This window comes from Silurus aristotelis (assembly GCF_946808225.1).
Source record: "Silurus aristotelis genome assembly, chromosome: 3".
Taxonomy (NCBI): domain Eukaryota; kingdom Metazoa; phylum Chordata; class Actinopteri; order Siluriformes; family Siluridae; genus Silurus; species Silurus aristotelis.
In genome coordinates, this window is record NC_139576.1 from 27,459,073 (window position 1) to 27,479,370 (window position 20,298).

Here is a 20,298-nt window from a genome sequence, read left to right on the forward strand (position 1 = left end):
AACTTTTGGTCTGTACTGTATATAATACACGAGTTTCACTTTTTGTATTGAATTACTAAAAATCAATCAGCTTTTTAATTATATTCAATTTTATTCATTGCTTGTGTCTCGCAAAAATCCATAAGCAACCATTTATACAAATAACCAAACCGATACTGTGTAAAAATGTGTAAAAGTACAAGATTTGGTGATTTTTGCACATTTTTCTGGTTGAGCAAATGGGTCAAACTTGATTTGCCTGAGTAGACAGTGACGAATATTTACTGTATTCACGTGACTGCACAAGCATTTGAGTGAGTAATGATGCGTCAAGTATGTGGCGGCATGTTGTCCTGAATTCTCCATTGTTAGGTCCCCCCCCCCCCCCCCCCCCGCGCGCCCTCGATGAGCTGAGGACTACTATTGTACAAAAGGACAGATACTAATTTAGCAGTGTCATTTTTGGATTCCTATATATTTATATCTACTTCGTTATATACCAAAAGAAATTGTCAACTGTGGAATGAACACGTACAGAAAGGTAAAAAAAAAAAAGACAAAGTAAGCGAGAAGAGAAAGAGGAAAAGCAGAAGACAGACATCAGGGTTACAAGTAAGAGGGAAAGAGTCTGTAGAAATTTAATGAGACAGAAGGGGGACACAAAGAAAGGGCTGAGTCAGACTTGGAGACAGAGAGACAGGAGGGGGTTAGACAGAGAGAGACAGAGTCTGTGTCGCATTGACCCAGACTCCAGGGACACTAGCTCAGCCACTCAGATGTGCACACGCGTATTTAATTAACCCGCTATACAACCGGTAACACGTGACACGACAGTCTGAGAAATTAGTATAAAACTATGATTTTTTTTTTTTTATCCCCACCATTTCTTATCATTTCTAAAACATTATCATTCATTGTGTTACAAGTTCATATAAAACAAATTTTAATAACACAATATAGCAGCATATTCACACAGTCTTTTATTGAGAGAGTATTGTGCATCATGAAATTGCCTTCGCGTTTTCCATACAGTACAGTGTTATTTAATAAACCGAATTATATTTTTTTTTACTGCCTGAATTTTAAGTACAACGTTAAATGTATAACAGGAGAAATAACAAGTGTGTGAACAAGTAAAAAATAAATAAATAAATAGTAGAATAAACAGAGGAGTGTGTGGATGTGAGAAGTCGGTCTGATTCCAAGACCGTCTCACGCTGCTGAGATCTGTGTGACCATCTCATCTCTTGATGATTCACTGCTTGTTTTTTCCCCTCCCCGTATATTTCGTCTTTATTTGTTCTGGCAAGCCCAAAGTGTGAGCACCATGTGGGACACCATTTAGGGACATGAGCAGAACCCGAGTGTGTCATCATTCAACAAACATGAACAGAGGGAAAGGGAAGAAAAATACAGTGGAAAAAAAATAAATAACGGCATATGCAACACACACTGCTAACTCATGATAACAACAGAAAACAAAAACCTATCATGGTTTTTAAATAAGTGTGTTCGATGAACTGAAAGTGTGGACTAGATCCGGTTTTTGGTGAAAACAAATTAACCTAAAAGCTTTTCCTTGCTCTGAGGAACCATGGGTTTGCAGTTGCTTGTTGGTTGTAAGGGGTCATATGTACAACAACCAGCTACACCATTACACAGCATTATTCACTTTTCACTCAGCCTAAGGAATGCACTCAAATGCTAATGCCCCCTCGTTCACCTTCACTTATGAGCTTGTGGTTGTCAACCACAGATTTAGATAGCTTTGTTTAAAACACACACACACACACACACACACACACACACCCACACACACCCACACACACCCACACACACCCACACAAACCTACACCAATGTAATCGATGCTATTTCACCGTGGACCCATGCAATACCTGTTACAGCCAGCGTTTCTGCTTATTGCCCCCCCCCCCCTTTTTTTCTTTTCTTAATATTCCTCCTTTCACATCAAAATATGGCTCTGGATTTAAAATGGCATTGCAACAAGCATTTCAGTCACCAGCTCCATCAGATTAGAGGCTTAACAAAGTCACAATGCCTTGTTTTACACATCTACAGATGTTCATGTGCGAGTAAAGGATACACTGCATAAAAATCCATTGAAATCACAAAAATCACATTTGAAATCATAATCCACATGAAGCACATGAAAACTGCATATACAGTTAAGTATTTGAACACCCTGCTATTTTGCAAATTGTTAACTTGCGAAATAGCAGGGTGTTTATATTTTCCTCACTGTATAGTCCACTGTCCCAGGTCACATTTTTAGGTGAACCATTTTGTAAATACAACTGACCCGATTCTTTCCAGTATAAAAAAAATTATATAATTCTCCAACCACTGGCTGAAGAAGCATTAATAATTATTGTCCATTATGTGATTTAAATGAGCTTAAAGGAAGTGCAAGATTAAGATAGCTTTCAAACTAGACTAATGCTGCATATTATTACATAGATTATATCACCTACTGGATTGGCGGAACCAGTACTTTGTATTAATTCATTAAATGAAATAAATTATTTCTGTAGATATTAAATACAAATTTCACCGAACTACCATTTTTCTCAGCAAACCAATCAACATTGTCATACATATTGTGCTCAGCAGTGATGTTTGTGAACCACGTTATGGCTTATTAATATCCAAAGGCATATCATATACAATATTATACAAACAAATTACAAATTTAAAAACTTGAAATCTTACATTCAAGTCATAGAAAACTGTGAAATCTAATAGTCAATTTCTTTTTTTTTTGTCTTTGTTTTTATTCCCAAATAAAATCGATATTTTATGTTTGATCATATTCAAACAAAACTGTAGCCGTTTTGCTGATTCACATTCAACACAAACCGAATCTGCCTTGCTTCCGCTCCCTTTGATTCCGATTTGCTCTCTTCACTGAAACGTGAAGCAAGCTCTACTTAGTTTCACAGCGAGAACCCAAACCACAGGATATAACTAATTCAGGACAAAACCCAAGAGGCACCGGCATTTCAGCACCTCATCATGCTGTAACACTACCAGGTGTGAGTGCGGATGCTTCTCTAGTTATGGGAATGCCAAAAGTGAAAAAAGTAGGAGGGAAACACACACACACACACACACAGCCACCAGAACAAAGTCATGAGACGAACATTTCGATGCGTCATGGCCTAATGGCATCTCTTCATGTCATTTATTACAACCTGAACAGTGAATCATTAACTAATCAGACAAAGATACCAGCCTAACACTTATCATACCCATGTGTCACAAGACTCAAGGGAAAAATGAAAGCCAGTCGTGTAATTAGCAGCTACATAAAGCAAGCTTTAATATCCAAATCTGATGTCTTTTAGGTGGTAGGTGTTAGTGTATGATATCATAATGAAATAACAGTATTAAAAAAACACACACAAGCTGGTCCGAGGTCTCCATACAAAAGTCTCTTTGCGAACCTTTTCATTGAGCTAAACAAGAAACAGTTCATCTCATAAACAAATGGAGCATGTTTTTCAGTATGATTTTTTGTTTCCTATAAATTCTCTTATACTCTCAGTAGTGGTTAGATGCTGAAAGAGATTATCTGCGAGGAAAGGAGGCAGCGAGCCAGAAAATAAATCTCACTAGCGCAAGAGCGTTCACCTCTATTTAGCCAGAAATAGATAATTGTTTCTGGTCTGGTCTGCATTGTTGTGTTCATCTGTGTCTTTGTGTTTAACAAAGTTAGGAGCATGCTAGATGTGCAGATCGAGTAGCAATGTAAATTGTTTACAATAGTAAAGAGAAATAATGGTTGCTCTAGAATGATTGAAGGAAACTCCTGAGAGAGAGGGTTGTGAATGTGTTTGTCCACACACAAAAAATTAACTACTAAAGTATAAAATGTGATCAGAAACACTTATTTGAAAAATTCAACACTGAGGTAAATGTTCTGTCACTCATCATGACTAACCATGGAACTGTAACAATCCTAGTGAGCATGAGCCGACATCAGTCACTGTCCATTCATTGTTATTTCACAGATGTCATAAAATGTATGAAATCTGGCAGGTTAGCCTGCATATCAAAAGGCACATTCGTGAACCAGTGATTTCCAAAATTGTAGTAGAAATATTAGAACATTAGTGAGGGAAGACATGCAGGTAGTTGGTATGAAGGAGGCAGATGTAGAGGACCGGGGGGTATGGAGACGGATGATCCACTGTGGAGACCCCTAATGGGAGAAGCTGAAAGAAGTTTGGTACTACAGCACACCATCACTTCTCCTGAATTCAAGTGGATCGAGGAGATGCTTGGCCCCTCCTGGCTGCCTGCACCTACAGTTCTTATTGTAATGATTATTATTACTGAAGATAATAGTAAACATTTTTTGAAGCTCTTTCACAACAATCTATACTCGCCCCCCTTCTTTATGTTCATGATCATATTCAAATATGAATAAAAACAATATTCCTCCAAATATTGGTCTTTCCGACTAGGTATTCCAATAGACTTCTGATAAATAAGGAGCAACAGGTTAAAGTGTTGGTCCCCAAGGCGCTATTCTTTAAAACTAGTTTTGTATATCGACTCTGCTTTGTGCATCAACACTGTAGTGCATTAGCTTCCACTTCTGTCCTCTTCTGTAATTAAGGGCTGGATCTCAGTCCCAGATCTAATTTGGTCAGCCATGAGACAGCTAGGGACACGCTAATCCATGTGAACACTCTTACAGTTTGCAAAAAATAAATAAATAAAAAATTTAGCCAGTGTTTTATAGCCGTGTGAAGGCTTAGGACTGGTGGGTCCAACTCACACAGTCACCATGGCTAAGGATTCAACAAGGATTCACAACAAGGCCAACTCAAATATACCCTCGATGACCTGCGCTCATGTCAGCTCACTAAGGAATGTCCAAACATCCCCTTAACAAACAACAATAGAATAATGGCAGGGGGAAAGACAGGGGTTTCTTACCATTTCTGGCTCAAGATATTCCACACTGGCTACATGTATATGCAACCACCTATACTTACAGATTCCAAGTTACCTGATAACTGACGAGGATCTCAAGTGACATACTGGTTATATGTAATCTCAACCATGTGCACGTCTACTTACAAAATCAGTTTGGCAAGTGTGTAAGGTTAATCTGTGTCCAATTTCATTTAACTTTAAAATATAGTGTATTCAAATGTTCTGGAGAAGTCCTGCATTTTAATGGGTATTAAAGTGTGATGTAAAACACACGATTCGCCTGGTCAGCAATATATTCAGATTGGTCTCAATCAATTTACATGATACCATGGTAGGCATCTACATGACAATATGGTCTCACACATGCAAACTGCTAACAATTCACTTGAAAACTTGCAAAGCCTTATGAGCCGAGCTGAAGGGGGAGGGAGCGGCTGCCCTTTTCAATGGCCGGGCATTTTCTTATGATTTCATTCATATGAAAAGTAACCATTAGACATCCAGAGAGCCAGTATTATTACTGGGTTAACCGTGTAGAATGTAAATCTGCATACAAGCCTGATAAGGATTTTATGTAGTGGTCAATGAGTAAAATATGAAAATCTTAGACGGTTTGCTATATTAGGAAAATTATCAACTATGTTGTACAGTGATTTTGTAATCACATTGCTTTTTTTTTTTTTTTACCCATTTACAGTTACGGTAAGTGTTAAATCACATTATTGAAGCAACGCGTATAACATATCAAAAAAACACGGCAAAAAAAAATGCCATGAAGACTTTTCCATGGTGGGCCGTTTTTCTACAATGATTACAAAGTGCTTATAAAGTCCTTACAAACTTCACCATATCAAAGTTCTTGGCATTTATAATGTATTTCATGTGTACACTGCTACTACAAAAAGAATAATGAATTAGGAAGAGCACATGTAACCATTTTGACCAGTATAGCAACGTATGGAAGAAAATCTGGAGCTGCTTTGCTATAGCACCAAAGAGGTCTGTGCACTAGCATATTAATAAAAAACAAAGGATTTTATTTTTATTAAATAAATGTCAACAATATCCAAATAAAGAAATGTTTGGAAATCCATTATCCCTGTGCACAATGTAAAAGGTGGTCAGTGTTGCACAAGTACAGACTATACTGCAATAAGTTTAATACCAAACGTACTGCAACTCATTATAGTGTGATAACGGAATCGTATCTTTTTACTGCCTTCCCTCAATGCAATTGTGCTTATTGTTAAACGCCATTTGAGGCTTAGAGACAGTGCAGGACTTATAACCATCTTCACACAAGCAAGAGAGTATAAATTATTCCTATTGATTAACTGTCCCCTGACAGAAAGCTGTCTTTTTTTGTGTCTAAGAGAGTTTTTGGCATGATGTCTGCGTTCTGGCGATGCACTCCTTCTGTCCCTCCATCATCCCTTCCTCTAGAGCCTACGTGCCAGTGCCCGGCTCCAGAATGCCCTGCAGTGTGTTATCTCCAGCTGGGATCTTCAGCGCACACACACACACACACACACACGCACACACACGCTCCCTCTCTCCTGTCTGTCCTTGCTAAAACAAATGTGCACAGTAAACACAATCTACTGCAGTACCAGAATGACCTATATACTTACTGCAATGTACACTTTCATATAGTTAACCAGTTAAAAAAAAAAAAGGCATCAGCAGTCTCTTCATAGCATCTGTAGCCCTGAATATAATCCCTACAGCTCTAACAAACAAGCCTAGAAACTACCATCGTCGTAACCGTGTGCTTCCACTTTCCCAGACTCTACCGCATCAGCAATGCTGGAAAATACATACGTAATATCGCCGTCCTCGGATCTCCATTAATCTCCAGACGCAAGGCTTCTCGGCAGTGAGGTGAAATAGGTTGATCAGATTACATAAAACGAGGAGAAATATCTACGCTGGATCTAACCCGAAAGGTCTTCATTGATAAAAGTACTTGCCGAGACAATCCCGTAACGGCAAAGAAATCATTCGGATAAACACATTTCGATTTAATCATATTATACGTTTTTTTTTTTTTTAGCACTGCATATTCATCACCTTTTCATCTCCTGTTACAGTATTAACCTGCTGGAGCCAGAAATATTACTGAAATGTGGGCTAGGTTGTTTCTGTTCATTTTAGTGCAATAAGCATGTGAAACAACATTTAATAAAAATTTTAAAAAGCCATAAAATTAAACATACGTGGTTTGTGTATATAAGATTATACCAGCCAGTATTAGTTTATAATCAAAAACACATGACAGGCAGTGGGTCAAATCACATATACTTGAACTTACAGACTCATTTGGAGCATATATATGGATTCTTAGACTATATAAGTCTTAGCATGTAAAATACACTTTTTTTTAAATCAAGTTTATACATAAATGCTTTTTACTTCGCAATACCGAATTATAACTAAACAGCATGCTAAATTAACGACAATACTACATATGCTGTACTACATTTTAATAATTTTACTGTGTAGCTAAAATTGTTCCATGGTTAGTCATATTGACATTGATCCTAGCAGCTGGAAAAGGGGAATTAGTTAGCTAATACCAGAGGCAAGAAAAAATTCTCAGCCAACCTGCGCCCATTATTTCTTTAATACAGACAAAAGTAAGGAACACCACAAGAGTGTGACATGTATGTGCTAATATTTTGGAAACACAGTCTATCTGAATGTAGCATGCTAGCATGTGGTGCAGATAGGACATGTTAGCAGGAAAAAAAAAAAAAGTGTCACACATTCCACACAAGAATCCTTCTTGTTGAGAAGTACAAAAGTATGCAAGAGATGAAGCAAGGGTCAAAAGGGGCTAGTCACGAGACGCTTCAGCCCATAATCCCATTCTAAACTAACATCTCTGGCAGAGAGATGGCGAATCAAAGCTTATGAAATATCTGTGGCATGCACACTGTAAACCAAAGCAGCCACATCACACACACACACACACACACACACACACACACACACACACACTTTTAACTTCAGAAAGCCACAAGGTGCTGCCTTGAGCGTGAAGCTAGTGTGTGCGTGCTGAAAAGCCTTATGATAGACAACAGAAGTCTAAAACAGGGAAAGTTTTTGAAGCTGGTTTAGCATTTCACTGCTAAACCATAGACCCAGATTCGTAACTTTATACAACAATATTTACTTGGTCAAGCCCACTTACTGAAATGCCAAAGCAAGGTACATTATAATAATAAAAGGCATATTTTATACTTATTATGATAATTGTGTACAAAATATATATTGGTATATGAGATTTGGTTTTTGAAAAATGATTTAACAATGACACTTTGAAAAAACTTGACATTTGGGTAAAATAATGTCACATCCAATCATCTGCTTGCTAGTAAAACTAGACGTACTGCTTAAAGCTGCACAAAAAAGCATATAAATCATTGCGATACTGTTGCATCATTACAAAGAATAGAGAAAATGTCATTTGATCGAAATGTTGGTTGCTTTTTGTTATCAAGGCAACAATGACGAATCGGAGGTGGAGCTCATCTGCGAGAAACAGAACTCCGACTGGAAACTCAGCTTAGCGAATGAGCACACGAGAAAAAAAAAAAAACGGAACAGGTTTGTTGTGATTCTTACTCTTGTCTATGCAACTTAACAGACATGATGGAATAAATGCTACATGGATCTGTTAGTAATGATTGCAGGAGGTGTAAACACTGCTTGCTTTATATGTTCACAGTTCTAACTTTTCCGGTTTCCCTGATTGGATGCCAAATACACAATACTGCCACCTGCTGTATGGGAGAGTTATGTTCTCTCCAGCAAGTGCAGAATGTACATGCATGATTTGCTGTATCAGATGCGAGCGCCTAATTTGCAGCACAATCGGTCGATGCTGATTAATCGGCCGGCCGATTGATAATTTAGCATTTTTAATCAAACGGTTGACCTCTAGACCTGACGATGCTATTGCCCGAATTGTGTGATCTCAAAATCACACTTATTCAGACACTGTGAGTTCACACACACTAGATAAACTCGGATTTTATCTTTATTTTAGCAGAAAAATAAAGAAATTAAAAAAACCCATGCATGGAACCACCACTTCTAGCACATGTTAGACATTCATGTATAATGATAGTAAAACATTTGGCAAGCAGGGAAGACCAGAGCTGTGAAGAGAGGAAACCTGGTGAGAGGAGGAGGAGGAGGAGGAGGAGAACAGTGAAACTGAAGGAGACAGAAAATAAACAGAAACTCTGAGGAAAGAGAGTGAGAGACAAAGAGAAGACATTGAGCGAGATAGCTCATAAAATGTGCATTGCAGACTGTCTCCAGTGCAGTCTGGGGGTAATGGGAGCAAGAGGAGCCTGAAGCGCTACACACACGCACGACTCTCCGGCTCCTTCCCAATCTTTCACCACACCACTCTCTCTTACACACACACACACACACACACACACACACACACACACACACACACACACACACACACACACACACACACACAGGGATACCGCATGACGCAGAAATCAATAATTGCACTCCAGAGCCCACTGAAGGAGAGGGAAGCACCAGAGCAGGACCACACAACTGGGACTTGTGTCTATGTATGTGTGTGTGTGTGTGTGTGTGTGTGTGTGTGTGTGTGTGTGTGTGTGTAAGCTGCACAGTCCCCCTCTGTCTCACTTCCTGCCTGTGTGCCATCAGGGCGGCAGCAGTCCCTTCTCCCTCACTCTCCCTCTCTGTCTCACAGATGGACAGACTCCCTCCTTTATGTCGAAGCTGCAGAAAGGCTTATGATTACTAAAGACTGAAGGATTTAGGACTAAAAATATCATGCAGACAGAAGGACAAGCGCAAATCTGGACCGAACAATGAAACCAGCCAAAAAAACAAGCAAAACAAAGAAACCCACATGCTGAGCTCTCCTTTTCCGTATCTGTTTCTCTGAGCTATTCTGAATTTAAAAGTAAAAGCTTGTACTTACTGGCATGTCAGCATGCGAGCACACTCTCAGACGTGCAAGGTTCTGTCTGCACTGATGAATCCTAAAAGAGAGCTGCCTGCTTCTCCGACGTACAGCGCGTCTGCCAAGTACTGCCTCTTTCTCTTTCTCTTTCATACACACACACAATCTCATGCCCTCCCTTTATCTGTCCCTCACCTCACTTTTTTAAGCTACACATATTCTCTACTGACCCCGAGAGAGGCTGGAAGACCATCGCAAAGAGAGAGAGAGAGGGAGAGAGAGGGGAAAAAAAGGGATAGAAAGAGGGTGAAGTGTTTAAGGAAGGGTTGTAAAAGAAGAGAAAAAGAAGTAAAACAGAAACCTTCAAAAGAGGGGTTAAAAAACAAACCCTACCGAGATAAGAGTTTACGAGTCCTGCTCAGACTTGAAGCTGTGGCTCTGTGTGCATGGTGCAGTCTGGCCTTAATGACAGAGTCTGAAATCCGATCTCCCCTCAGGTCTCTGCCAACCACCGCTCCCCTCCCTCCTCTTCTTCGTCTTCCCTCCCTCCCTTTGCTCGCCTTCCACGCTCCCTCGCTCCGATCCTCTCCTCTCGCATTGTTCCAGCCCGCACTGCCAGCTGTTTCTGACAGCAAAATTACTGTGCACCGAAAAATGATTGCTGTCGGAGGACCGCTTCCCCTCCTTTCTCTTTCTCCTCCGCTCTCTCTCCCTCTCTTTCTCCCTCCGCTTTCCGAGTCGTTCAGGCTTCCGCAGACAAATTATACACTTTATGTTGTTGTGAAAAGGCAGCTGTGGGGCCTCTGCAGGAAGAGAGAGACACTCGCGCATATCCACCCGGAGAGACAGACGCGCATATTATATATATATATATATATATATATATATATATATATATATATAGACGAGGCAGAGTTCCTCAAAGAGTGAGGGTTTTCTGCATGGGACTTTTTCCCCCACGCACTATACAACTAAACAGGAACTAACACGATTCTGAGTTTTAATTCTAGTTTCCACCGACTTTCGGTGGCTGGAGAAGTTCCAATAACAACAGCAAGATGATTTCAACTCTATTGGTAGCGCTCATTTCGAAAATCTATTTAGTTACAATGGCAACTCTTATGGGGTGGGATAAATCAAAAGTTTTAAAGCTCATGAAAGCCCCGAAAGCTTATCATGTGTTTAAGGAGCAAAAACCCATTTTAGCTTATTACTGTAGCACAAATTGCTAAAAAAAAAAAAGTTACAGCTGGATTTTATACAAACGAAAAATGTGTCAGAAAACACAGTGCATTAGAGCTTGATGCATAGCTACAGAGTGCCCATGCTGACCCCTATACACTAGTGAAAGCACCTACAATGACTTGAGTATCAGTGCATAGTTTAACTGGGAAAAAGGTGGCACCAGGATGTACTATGGAAAGAAGAAAATATGGTGGGGGCACTTTGATGCTCTGGGCAAGCTGGGAAACATTGGGTCCTGACTTAAGACTGTGGGTGTGCTAATATCTTCTCTCCGGTTCTGTTTTACATAAGGTCTTCCATTAGAGCCAAAAATGTAAACTTTGAACTCATCAGTTTACATAATAATAACAACATGCATGTGTCTCGAAAATCATAAGCGACAGGCATTTCCAAACGGACAGGCAATGAAAGTGATGACACTTGCTTCTGAGATGTTCCACAACATTAAATGCAACTATAAATAAACTACTGTGGTATAAGAGGAACAAAACACTAACCGTAACTGCTATTTTAATAAAATTGAATAAAAAAAAAACATACCAATATTACTTTTAATATATTAGTCACCTGGTCTACATTACACCATGGACTACAGAACAAGATGATCATGCTGTACTGAACGACTGTACAGAATATCCCTTATCCATTTCCTTGGACTTATTAGAATGGCAGGATAAGAGACATCCTGACCTAGACACTCTGTATTAAGACTCTATAATTCCCGCTGTGGCATCACGGCCCTCTTCATCGGACAAATTCTCATCTGATAAACCCAAACCACCAGGACTTCTTTCATAAGAGTTTGGGAGCTTTTCCCACTGCTTAGCAACAGCATATGCATTTCCCCGAAACCTGAGGCAAACATTGGCAGTGACTAACATCTCACAGCACATGAATACACAGAAAAACCAAACATAGTCAAACTTTAATAAATGACTGATGGAAATCTTATAGTAAATAAAAGAAAAGATGGAGTAAATATAAAGTAAAAAAATCCACATTTCATACATAATCAACAGTACAGCTGTCTGAAATCACCAGTGTTATCTTTAGCCTAAACCTAATGACTGATTCGACTATCTTAAATGCTAACGCAGTTTGAACTAGCTTGTTAGCTAGCTTTTTTTTTTTTTTTTTTTTTTTTTTTTTTATCTTGCATGCTCTGATGACAGGACTGTTTGGAATGTACTAATTTGGTTCACTAATAATGTTTAATTATTATACAATAATGTTGATTGCTCCAACAATTTTTTTATTAAATTCATTTTAAACACGTCCCACAACCCAAGTGTGGTGGGCCTCAGACAAGAATTTAAACGTTGTACAGAGTAAAAAGTGATGAAATGTGTTCACTTTTACATAATTTCTAATCTTAGTCTAAGAGAAAATGCTAAACTAAAGCTATTACTTTACACCAGAGATACTCCACCTTAGCCTGAAAACCAAAACTGGCTTGTGGTGACCTTTGATTTCTCACCAAGCTATATACTGTATGTGAAAACGGAAAAGGAAAAAAAAAAAAGGGGGGGGGGGACTGCTATTGACACAGATCTTCATTTCTAATTAAACATAACATTTTGTGTTTTATTTTTAAGATGCAAAAACTCTGGCAGTACCTCCCTCTGTGAACGGACTTTTAGTCTGCATACCTGAACAATTGCGAATTAAGACCCAGACTAACTGACTCACCTACACAATATTTATTGACTTTGTCAGCAAGTCAGCTGGAGCACAATTTGGAAAAACATTTAATTAGAGATCACTGATATTAGAAGCATGTGGCTGTATTGCTTATAGCTTGAATAGCTGTATTAGGCATTTAACTCTATTGTACTGTAACACACACATACATGCACACACACTATATAATGCCAAAAGTATTGGGTCACCTGGTCATGGTATGTGATTTTTGAGCATTTCATTCCACATTTAGTCCCAATTTGCTCTTATTATTCCCTCCACTCTTCTGGGAAAATGTTCCACTAGATTTTGGAGTGTGCTTGTGGATATTTGTGTTCATCAGACACAAGGGTATTATGAAAGGCAGGTACTGATATAGGATGAGGAGGTCTGGGGTGCAGTCAGTGTTTCAATTTATCCCAAAGGTGTTCAGTGGGAATGAGATCAGAGCTCTATAGCAGGATATTCAAGCTCTTCCTCTCCAAAGCATGTAAACCAGATCTTCAAGGAGCTCAACTTTCTGCATAGGGGCATTGCCATGCTGGAACAGGTTTGGGTTTCCAAGTTCAAGTAAATGCAAAATTTTATTATAGAGCATTTAAACACGTCCTGTACATCGAGTGCCTTCAGCTTTGTGGTAACAGTCAGGTGACCCAATACTTTTGGCAATATATATATATATATATATATATATATATATATATATATATATATATATATATATATATATATATATGTATATACTATATATTTTATATATATTTATTTTATAAACAATTTTTACTATATTGTAAATTCATAGAATTAGAAAACAAAATTGCATTACTTTATTTAAATTGTAGATTACAGAGTAATGTTTCCATTTATTTATTCACTTCTAATGAGCATTAAATCATAAATGAGGGCCCACAGACCTCAATCAATCTTGCTTTTTGTCTCTTCAAAAGAAAACACCTTTGCTAAATCTGCATTTATTCATTCCTCAGTCCAATGTATTGCTACATCTCTACATTTGTACAATATTCGTCATTATGTGTCACAATCAATGAAGCACAAAATAAAAGTGAATTTGCCAAACATATGTAATTGTTCTAGTGCTTGTTGTTAAGACATTCTCACACATGTCTCTCTTTCTAATGTTATTGTTAGGAGAACAGTTTTAAAAAAATGTCAGGACAGTAAATTGCCATTATTCAACAACTAGCCTTAGGCTACCTACAGTACCAACGATGCTAAAGTTTTAGGTAAAGGAGTTTTCTGTTCTTGCTGTAGTTCAGAGGAATGTCATGACGTGGTAATCACATGTATGTTACAGATGTGGTCAATACAGATTAGGTTTAAAGGCACCGGCTTGTTTCAACAAACAGGCGTGTGCCTTCAGACGAAACGACCTAAAAAGCACAAGTTAGGCGTGCTTCTTCAGTGAAAGAGTGTAATCTAGCCGTAGGCCTACAGAGCCACTTCTGGGAAGAAGCTTTCTGAGCGATATGTACTGATATACAAAGCAGTGCATGCAGACAGAGTGTGCGGAAGAGAGAGAGAGAGAGAGAGAGACAAAGACAAAAGACAGGGGAGCCAAACCTCCTGCTATCTGAATGCTATCAGATGACTTCAGAACGTGACAGAGGGTAAAGAGCCCAGCAGGGCGCCACTCTTCAGACAATGATGCCCCAGCATGAGGCAAAGCTATCTACCCCTGCTAGTCACAGTCACAAACACCGTCCAGAACACTCAAACACTCACACACAAGTGCTACTAGCTAAGACTAGAGAACATGACCATATAATTAAAATCAGATTATATTGCGATTAAGCAGCCAGTCGTACACTTTCTCCGAAATCGGATATCAGCAGTACCTTTCTAACACTAGTAAACACCTGCGTCTTTGCACTGCTTAATTTTATTATTTGCACGATTTGTTGTTCATCTCCGTCACTTGATGTGGCACCGAGGCCACGATAAATGCGATTTCATTCTGCGCTATCCCTGCATGCAGCAGATTTAATGTTCAATTGGATGCGAAAACCTGTTGTTTAATTTTCCCTCCTCTGTGTTAAGCAATTTATTTAATTAGATATTGGATTTAGATTTTAAACAGGACTAGAGATGTGATAAAAAAAAAAAATATCACACATAACATTAACAGTGCACCCATAAACAACAGTCGTTTATAAATGAGAAAAGAGACTGAACATTGAGAATTTAAAAAAAGTGCTTGTTGCAATGAGATGTCACAAAAACTTTTACATTTTCTTCATAATCTCCATTACATAATCTCAGTTTTCACTCAAGTTTGTAAGGTCTGAAAGCTCGCTTTCTGTCTTTTATAAATGCTGCACTATTTACACATGACGTACAATATACTGAGGTAAAACTGTCTCCAGTTATATCTATATGATATTGTCCCATGTTGCAGGTGGCATTAGAGCAGTTAAAGATTTTACACGTGTGTGTGGAAGTTTGCAAATTCAAACACCCCCCCCCCCCAAAAAAAAAAAGGTCTTAAGTCTCAGCTACAAGTGAAGACTGTCATTTTTTACCTGTAAGTCACTTTGTTTAATAGTGTTGGTCAAATGGAAATGAAATGGAAATACTGACACAGCCACAGACACATGGTCCTGTCAGCTCAAGCCTCGCTCAACCAAAAAAGAAATAAATAAAAAATATTTAAAAGGGGGGAGGGGAACTTTCCACAACTTCATGCACATGACTTGCAAATGCAGCCACATCTCTCTTCAGCTCTGAAAATGTGGACAACCTGACAGTGCAGCGAGCTACCAGGATCTCTGTTTCGGTCTTGAATTTAGTCTGGAAAAGCTACACTTGCAGTGGTTCTAGTTGAGTCGAGACTCTTGAAAAACCCACATTTGTTTTTTGTGAACATACCAGACATCGCACTGTAACAAAACCCGTCACACACATCTGTGACACCGAGCTTCATTCCGCACAGACAAACCTGTCTAAACTCATCCCTGTTATCACACACACACACACACACACACACACACGCCTTGTGATCACAAAGCCAGACAATACAGCAGTTTATGGAAGAGCTGCTCTGTACAAGCCCTTATGATGACCCAGCCCTCTACAGCAACTCAATGAAGCTTGACTAAAGACAATTGCCTGTCTGGACTGAGATGAGTGAAGTCTGGAAAGAGAAGGAAAAAAAAAAAAAAGCTTTCTGATTGACTTAGTACATCCATCTCGAACAACCCTCTTTGACAAGACAAATTTGACTAATCCCGCGTTTTTTTCTTTCGGTAAACACAGACATACACTCAAATATGCTTAAGCTTCAGTCAGAACGTCTGAGTAAACACCTTTCTTATCCTGGTGTTCATCAGTGTTGATTTTTCCCTTTTCTATATTAACCCATCAGTAAAGCAATTCACACACACGCACACAAAGCATCCATTCACTATACAGAAACAAGTCAGAGCTTACAGGAGGTAGCTTGAGCTGTGCTTTTACAAAAGCTGTGTATTAGATGTGACAACAATCAATTTACTAAATTTGATCTGCATACTCATTCACTTATGTAAGCAAGTAATGCAAAAACTCAAGAGCCTACACTAGACGTCCCCAACCGCAGGGTCGTGACCTAGGACCAGACCGTGGAAGAGTAGCAAGAACGTTCAGGGGAAAATGTCTATAGATATGGCACGGTATTATTGTTGAACCTTTAAGATTCTAGCTAGTGGTTGCCATTTTCACTAACAAGGTGGCAGCTAGATATTCAAATCTTAAACAGCTCGGTTTTCTCACTCCTTTAGCAGACATTTTTGTTTGAGAGTTACAATTGAGCTGAGCTTATATTTTAGAATAGAGGCAAGAGCCTCCCTCTATTCGCAGCTTGGCGGTAGCAGGATTTGAACTCTCGACCTTCTGATTGCATTTGCTTGACGTTGTTATCTACAGACTTTAAGCTACACATTTTTTTTTACCTGGAAACTAAATGTGATGTTGGCCTTAATGTTGCATCACTTTTTTTGGGTCAAAAAATAACAACAAGGACAAATTATGCTGTGTGTGAGTGTGTGTGTGTGTGTGTGTGTGTGTGGCCTATAATCTGGTATAACACCACAGTCAGCTTCTGTACAAAAGCCATGCGTATTATCAAATAAATGCGTTTCGAATTCAGACTTTTGCATTTTGCTTCAGTACATAGGAACAGAGAAAAATGTTTACATTCAGATGACATCCAATGCACCGCTTTCTTCTTAGCTCGAAATGACTATATGTGCTCAAAAGTATTCGTGCCACTTTTAACGTTTTAGTACTGAAAAGTTTTGGTCAAATTATAGATTTATTCAAGAATCCTTGATTAACCTCTTCAAGTCTACTTGTCTGTCACCCGTTGAAAAAAGGTGCAAAATAATAGGTGATTAAGGGCATATAGGACCCTCACCCCACCTCCTCCACCCAGTCTATTGTAATGCTCAGAGCTCAGTGGGAAGCTGATGGATGCAGGGTGAAAACTGAAATCTGAACCAGCACACCTGGCTGCATGACAAAAGACCAGCTAACCAAGTGCCAATGATCTGCAAACATAAAAAACCCACACTGCACACGCGCGCGCACACACACACACACACACACACATCACTAAAGCAGACATCATACACAGCATTAAAAAAACTATAATACATGGAATACTTTTTTGCCCTGATATGTGTGTGTGTGTACATCTTATAAACCTTTTTACCTAGAAATGTGCATGTAATGTGCCTTTACACTTCTACAATGTGTATACATATTGAAAAGGTATAACAGATAAGAGGATAAACACCCGGACAGCACAAAAACAACAAACATTGGAATAAAAGCATAAACATTATATTCTGTTTGATTGTACTACAAATCAAGTTTTGGTGTTTGTGAACTCAGCACGAGTTTATTATTTATAAAAGCTTTTTGGGAGCAAACTTAGCAATAATGATTATGCATATTTAAGTTTTTGCTTTGTTTGGTTTTTTTTTATGCACGCATAGAAAAAATAACAAAACAACTCAGACACACTGTCGCCAAAAGGGGTGCGCGCGCACACGCACACACAAGCACCGAGAATGCGCGCGGGTGTGAGAAAGATGTTACAAATTGTAACGACAAAAAGAAATAAAATGCATGCATGTATGTATGAATGGATACATACCTTGCAACAACAACTTGTGTACAATCCAAGGCTCGTGGTTTTGTTTCTTTGCTTCTCTTTGTTTTGTTTTGTGTTTTTCAGAAGACAAATCAATCTACTGTGCTGCCAGAGAAGAGTCAGACTTCTGACTCAGAAAGCGACGATCAGGGGGGTAAAAAAGTGTGTAGATCCTGTTGCACGATTCTTTCCCTCCACATCCATCAAAACTTTATCGACTTCTAGGAATTCTTCAGTGTTCAAGCCGCTCGTGAACGGAACCGGAGTGTGCGCGCGCGCGACAGTGTTGCACGCGTGACAGCAGGACCTGGAAGTGCACACACACTCCTGCATCACTCAGTGTAAGATCCGTACACACCGACCACACTCCTGAACAGAGGAAGTGGTCGGGGTTAATCACACTGGTTTCCTTTCCGTTCACTCCCAATCCCACACACACGCCTTGTGTGTCCCCCCCCAAACGGAAAACCACGCCCACGTGTGCCATGATTGGCTGCTGTTTCACTCCCCTGCCCCATCTCTCATCTCTTTCTAGACAGAGTTCGGGTTTGTTCTTGTGCTCGCACATGTATTTTAATTATATATAACCTACGATCTGTGCTGTATGAATACATATTTTCTCAGGAATATACTTATATTTAGAAACTGCGACTGTATTAAGGCGTTTGGAAGAGAGGAACTGATAGCAACTGCCGACGTCATGCGTTGACCAATCAGAGGTCGTGTAGCTTACATACGAGCCAATCACAAACCAGAAGGCGGGATCTAAGGGGGAAAAGTATGCTCTATAGTGCCTACTGACTTCATATATGAAGTTCAAATGCCAACACTCTCTCTCTAATATATATATATATATATATATATATATATATATATATATATATATATATATATATATATATATATATATATATATATATATATGTATATCAATTTTGGTACAGGTTAGAAATTCAAAACATAAAATTGCTTGTCGTTTTTTATTATTTATTTATTTATTTATTTACAGTTTATTATTATTGCCATTTGTGATCAACATTTGAACAGTTTACATTTAAAAACAACAATAAAATTGTTAAATAAAATATAAAATTGTTAATAAAATATTATAAAATATTATTTTATATATTATTTAACCAATCATGCATTTTATTTGAAAAATGCATGATTGGTTAAATAATATATGAAATAATATTTTATAATATTTTCTTAAAATAAAATAGTATCAATCAAATGAATGCAATAAACTTTTTATTATGTCGATTCAATTAAGTAATCAATTAAATTGGCACACATTTCATTGATTTAAAAAAAAAAAAAATACATAGAATTTTTCGATTAAATACTTTACATTTGATGTGTGTGTGTGTGTGTGTGTGTGTGTGTGTGTGTGTGTGTGTGTGTGTTACGTTTAATGTTTAATGTTCTAAAGATATTATCTACTTAACTGTTCTACTTATTTCAGCATACTTTAACAAATGTCTTTGTTCCTCCCATCCTTCATTTATTCACTCCCTCGATATGTGGAATTATTAAGATTTTCTCCTTTTAAGAGAAATTCTTGAAAGTGGACATAAAACGCTAAATAATCCATAGCGCTAGCGTTAGTTAATATTAGTGTTAATTAATATTATGAGTTATATTAGAATAATATTTTGAATATTTATAATAATAATAAGTAGTAGTAGTAATAGTTTAATGCATATAAATAAATAAACACTCCTGTTGCTGAGCTTTGCAGGCAGTTCCTTTGACCTCATGGTTTGTTTTTTGCTCTGATCTGTATTTTTGGCTGTTGGACATTAGTAGGTTTTCTTTCGAAATAATCTTTGCTGCAGGTCGACTCCAGTCAATGTGTAGAAACGTCTCAAAGATGATCCAGAGAAATAGGATGCACCCTAGCTAAATTTTAAGTGTTGTTTTAAAGTGTCAGAATGCTTACCTCAATTTGAGGTTTTTAAATTTGAATAAATTTGCAAAGATATCACAAATCTGGATTTTGCTTTGGCATTTTGGAGTATGGTGTGTAGTGTAATGTAATGCATTGTTATAATGTGCATAGAAAAGTGGATTAAAATGAAGTGGAATAAATACTTCCTGAATGCACTGTACATACATACATACATACATACATACATACATACATACATACATACATACATACATACATACAAAAATGTTTTATTTAAAACTGTTTTCTTCTCATTTTTGTTTGATAGATATGTGTTTTGTTTTCCAATGACTAGGTAACAGTCTAACAGGCTAGGTTTATAATGCTATAATACTTCCTGGATGGGAGCCAGCAGTTCACAT

General features: G+C 38.1%; 1 protein-coding gene across 4 annotated transcripts in view; it reads right to left on the reverse strand.

Annotated features, from left to right (window-relative positions):
• LOC310724011 (activin receptor type-1-like) overlaps nucleotides 1-18,541 on the reverse strand; it is a 41,148-nt gene extending 22,607 nt beyond the window's left edge. Inside the window, exons 1-2 of one of the 4 annotated variants that reach the window (XM_083537746.1) lie at nucleotides 10,302-10,343; nucleotides 9,927-10,149 (exon numbers count right to left, since the gene is read on the reverse strand). In XM_083537746.1, coding sequence (XP_083393872.1) covers nucleotides 9,927-9,940 — 14 coding nt within the window. In that variant the 5' untranslated portion in view covers nucleotides 9,941-10,149; nucleotides 10,302-10,343. Of the gene's footprint in view, nucleotides 1-1,014; nucleotides 1,220-9,926; nucleotides 10,150-10,301; nucleotides 10,546-17,988 lie in introns of those variants that run through there. The other 3 variants (XM_083537747.1, XM_083537748.1, XM_083537749.1) reach the window with 3 other exon arrangements.
• Between the last annotated feature and the right edge of the window lie 1,757 nt (nucleotides 18,542-20,298).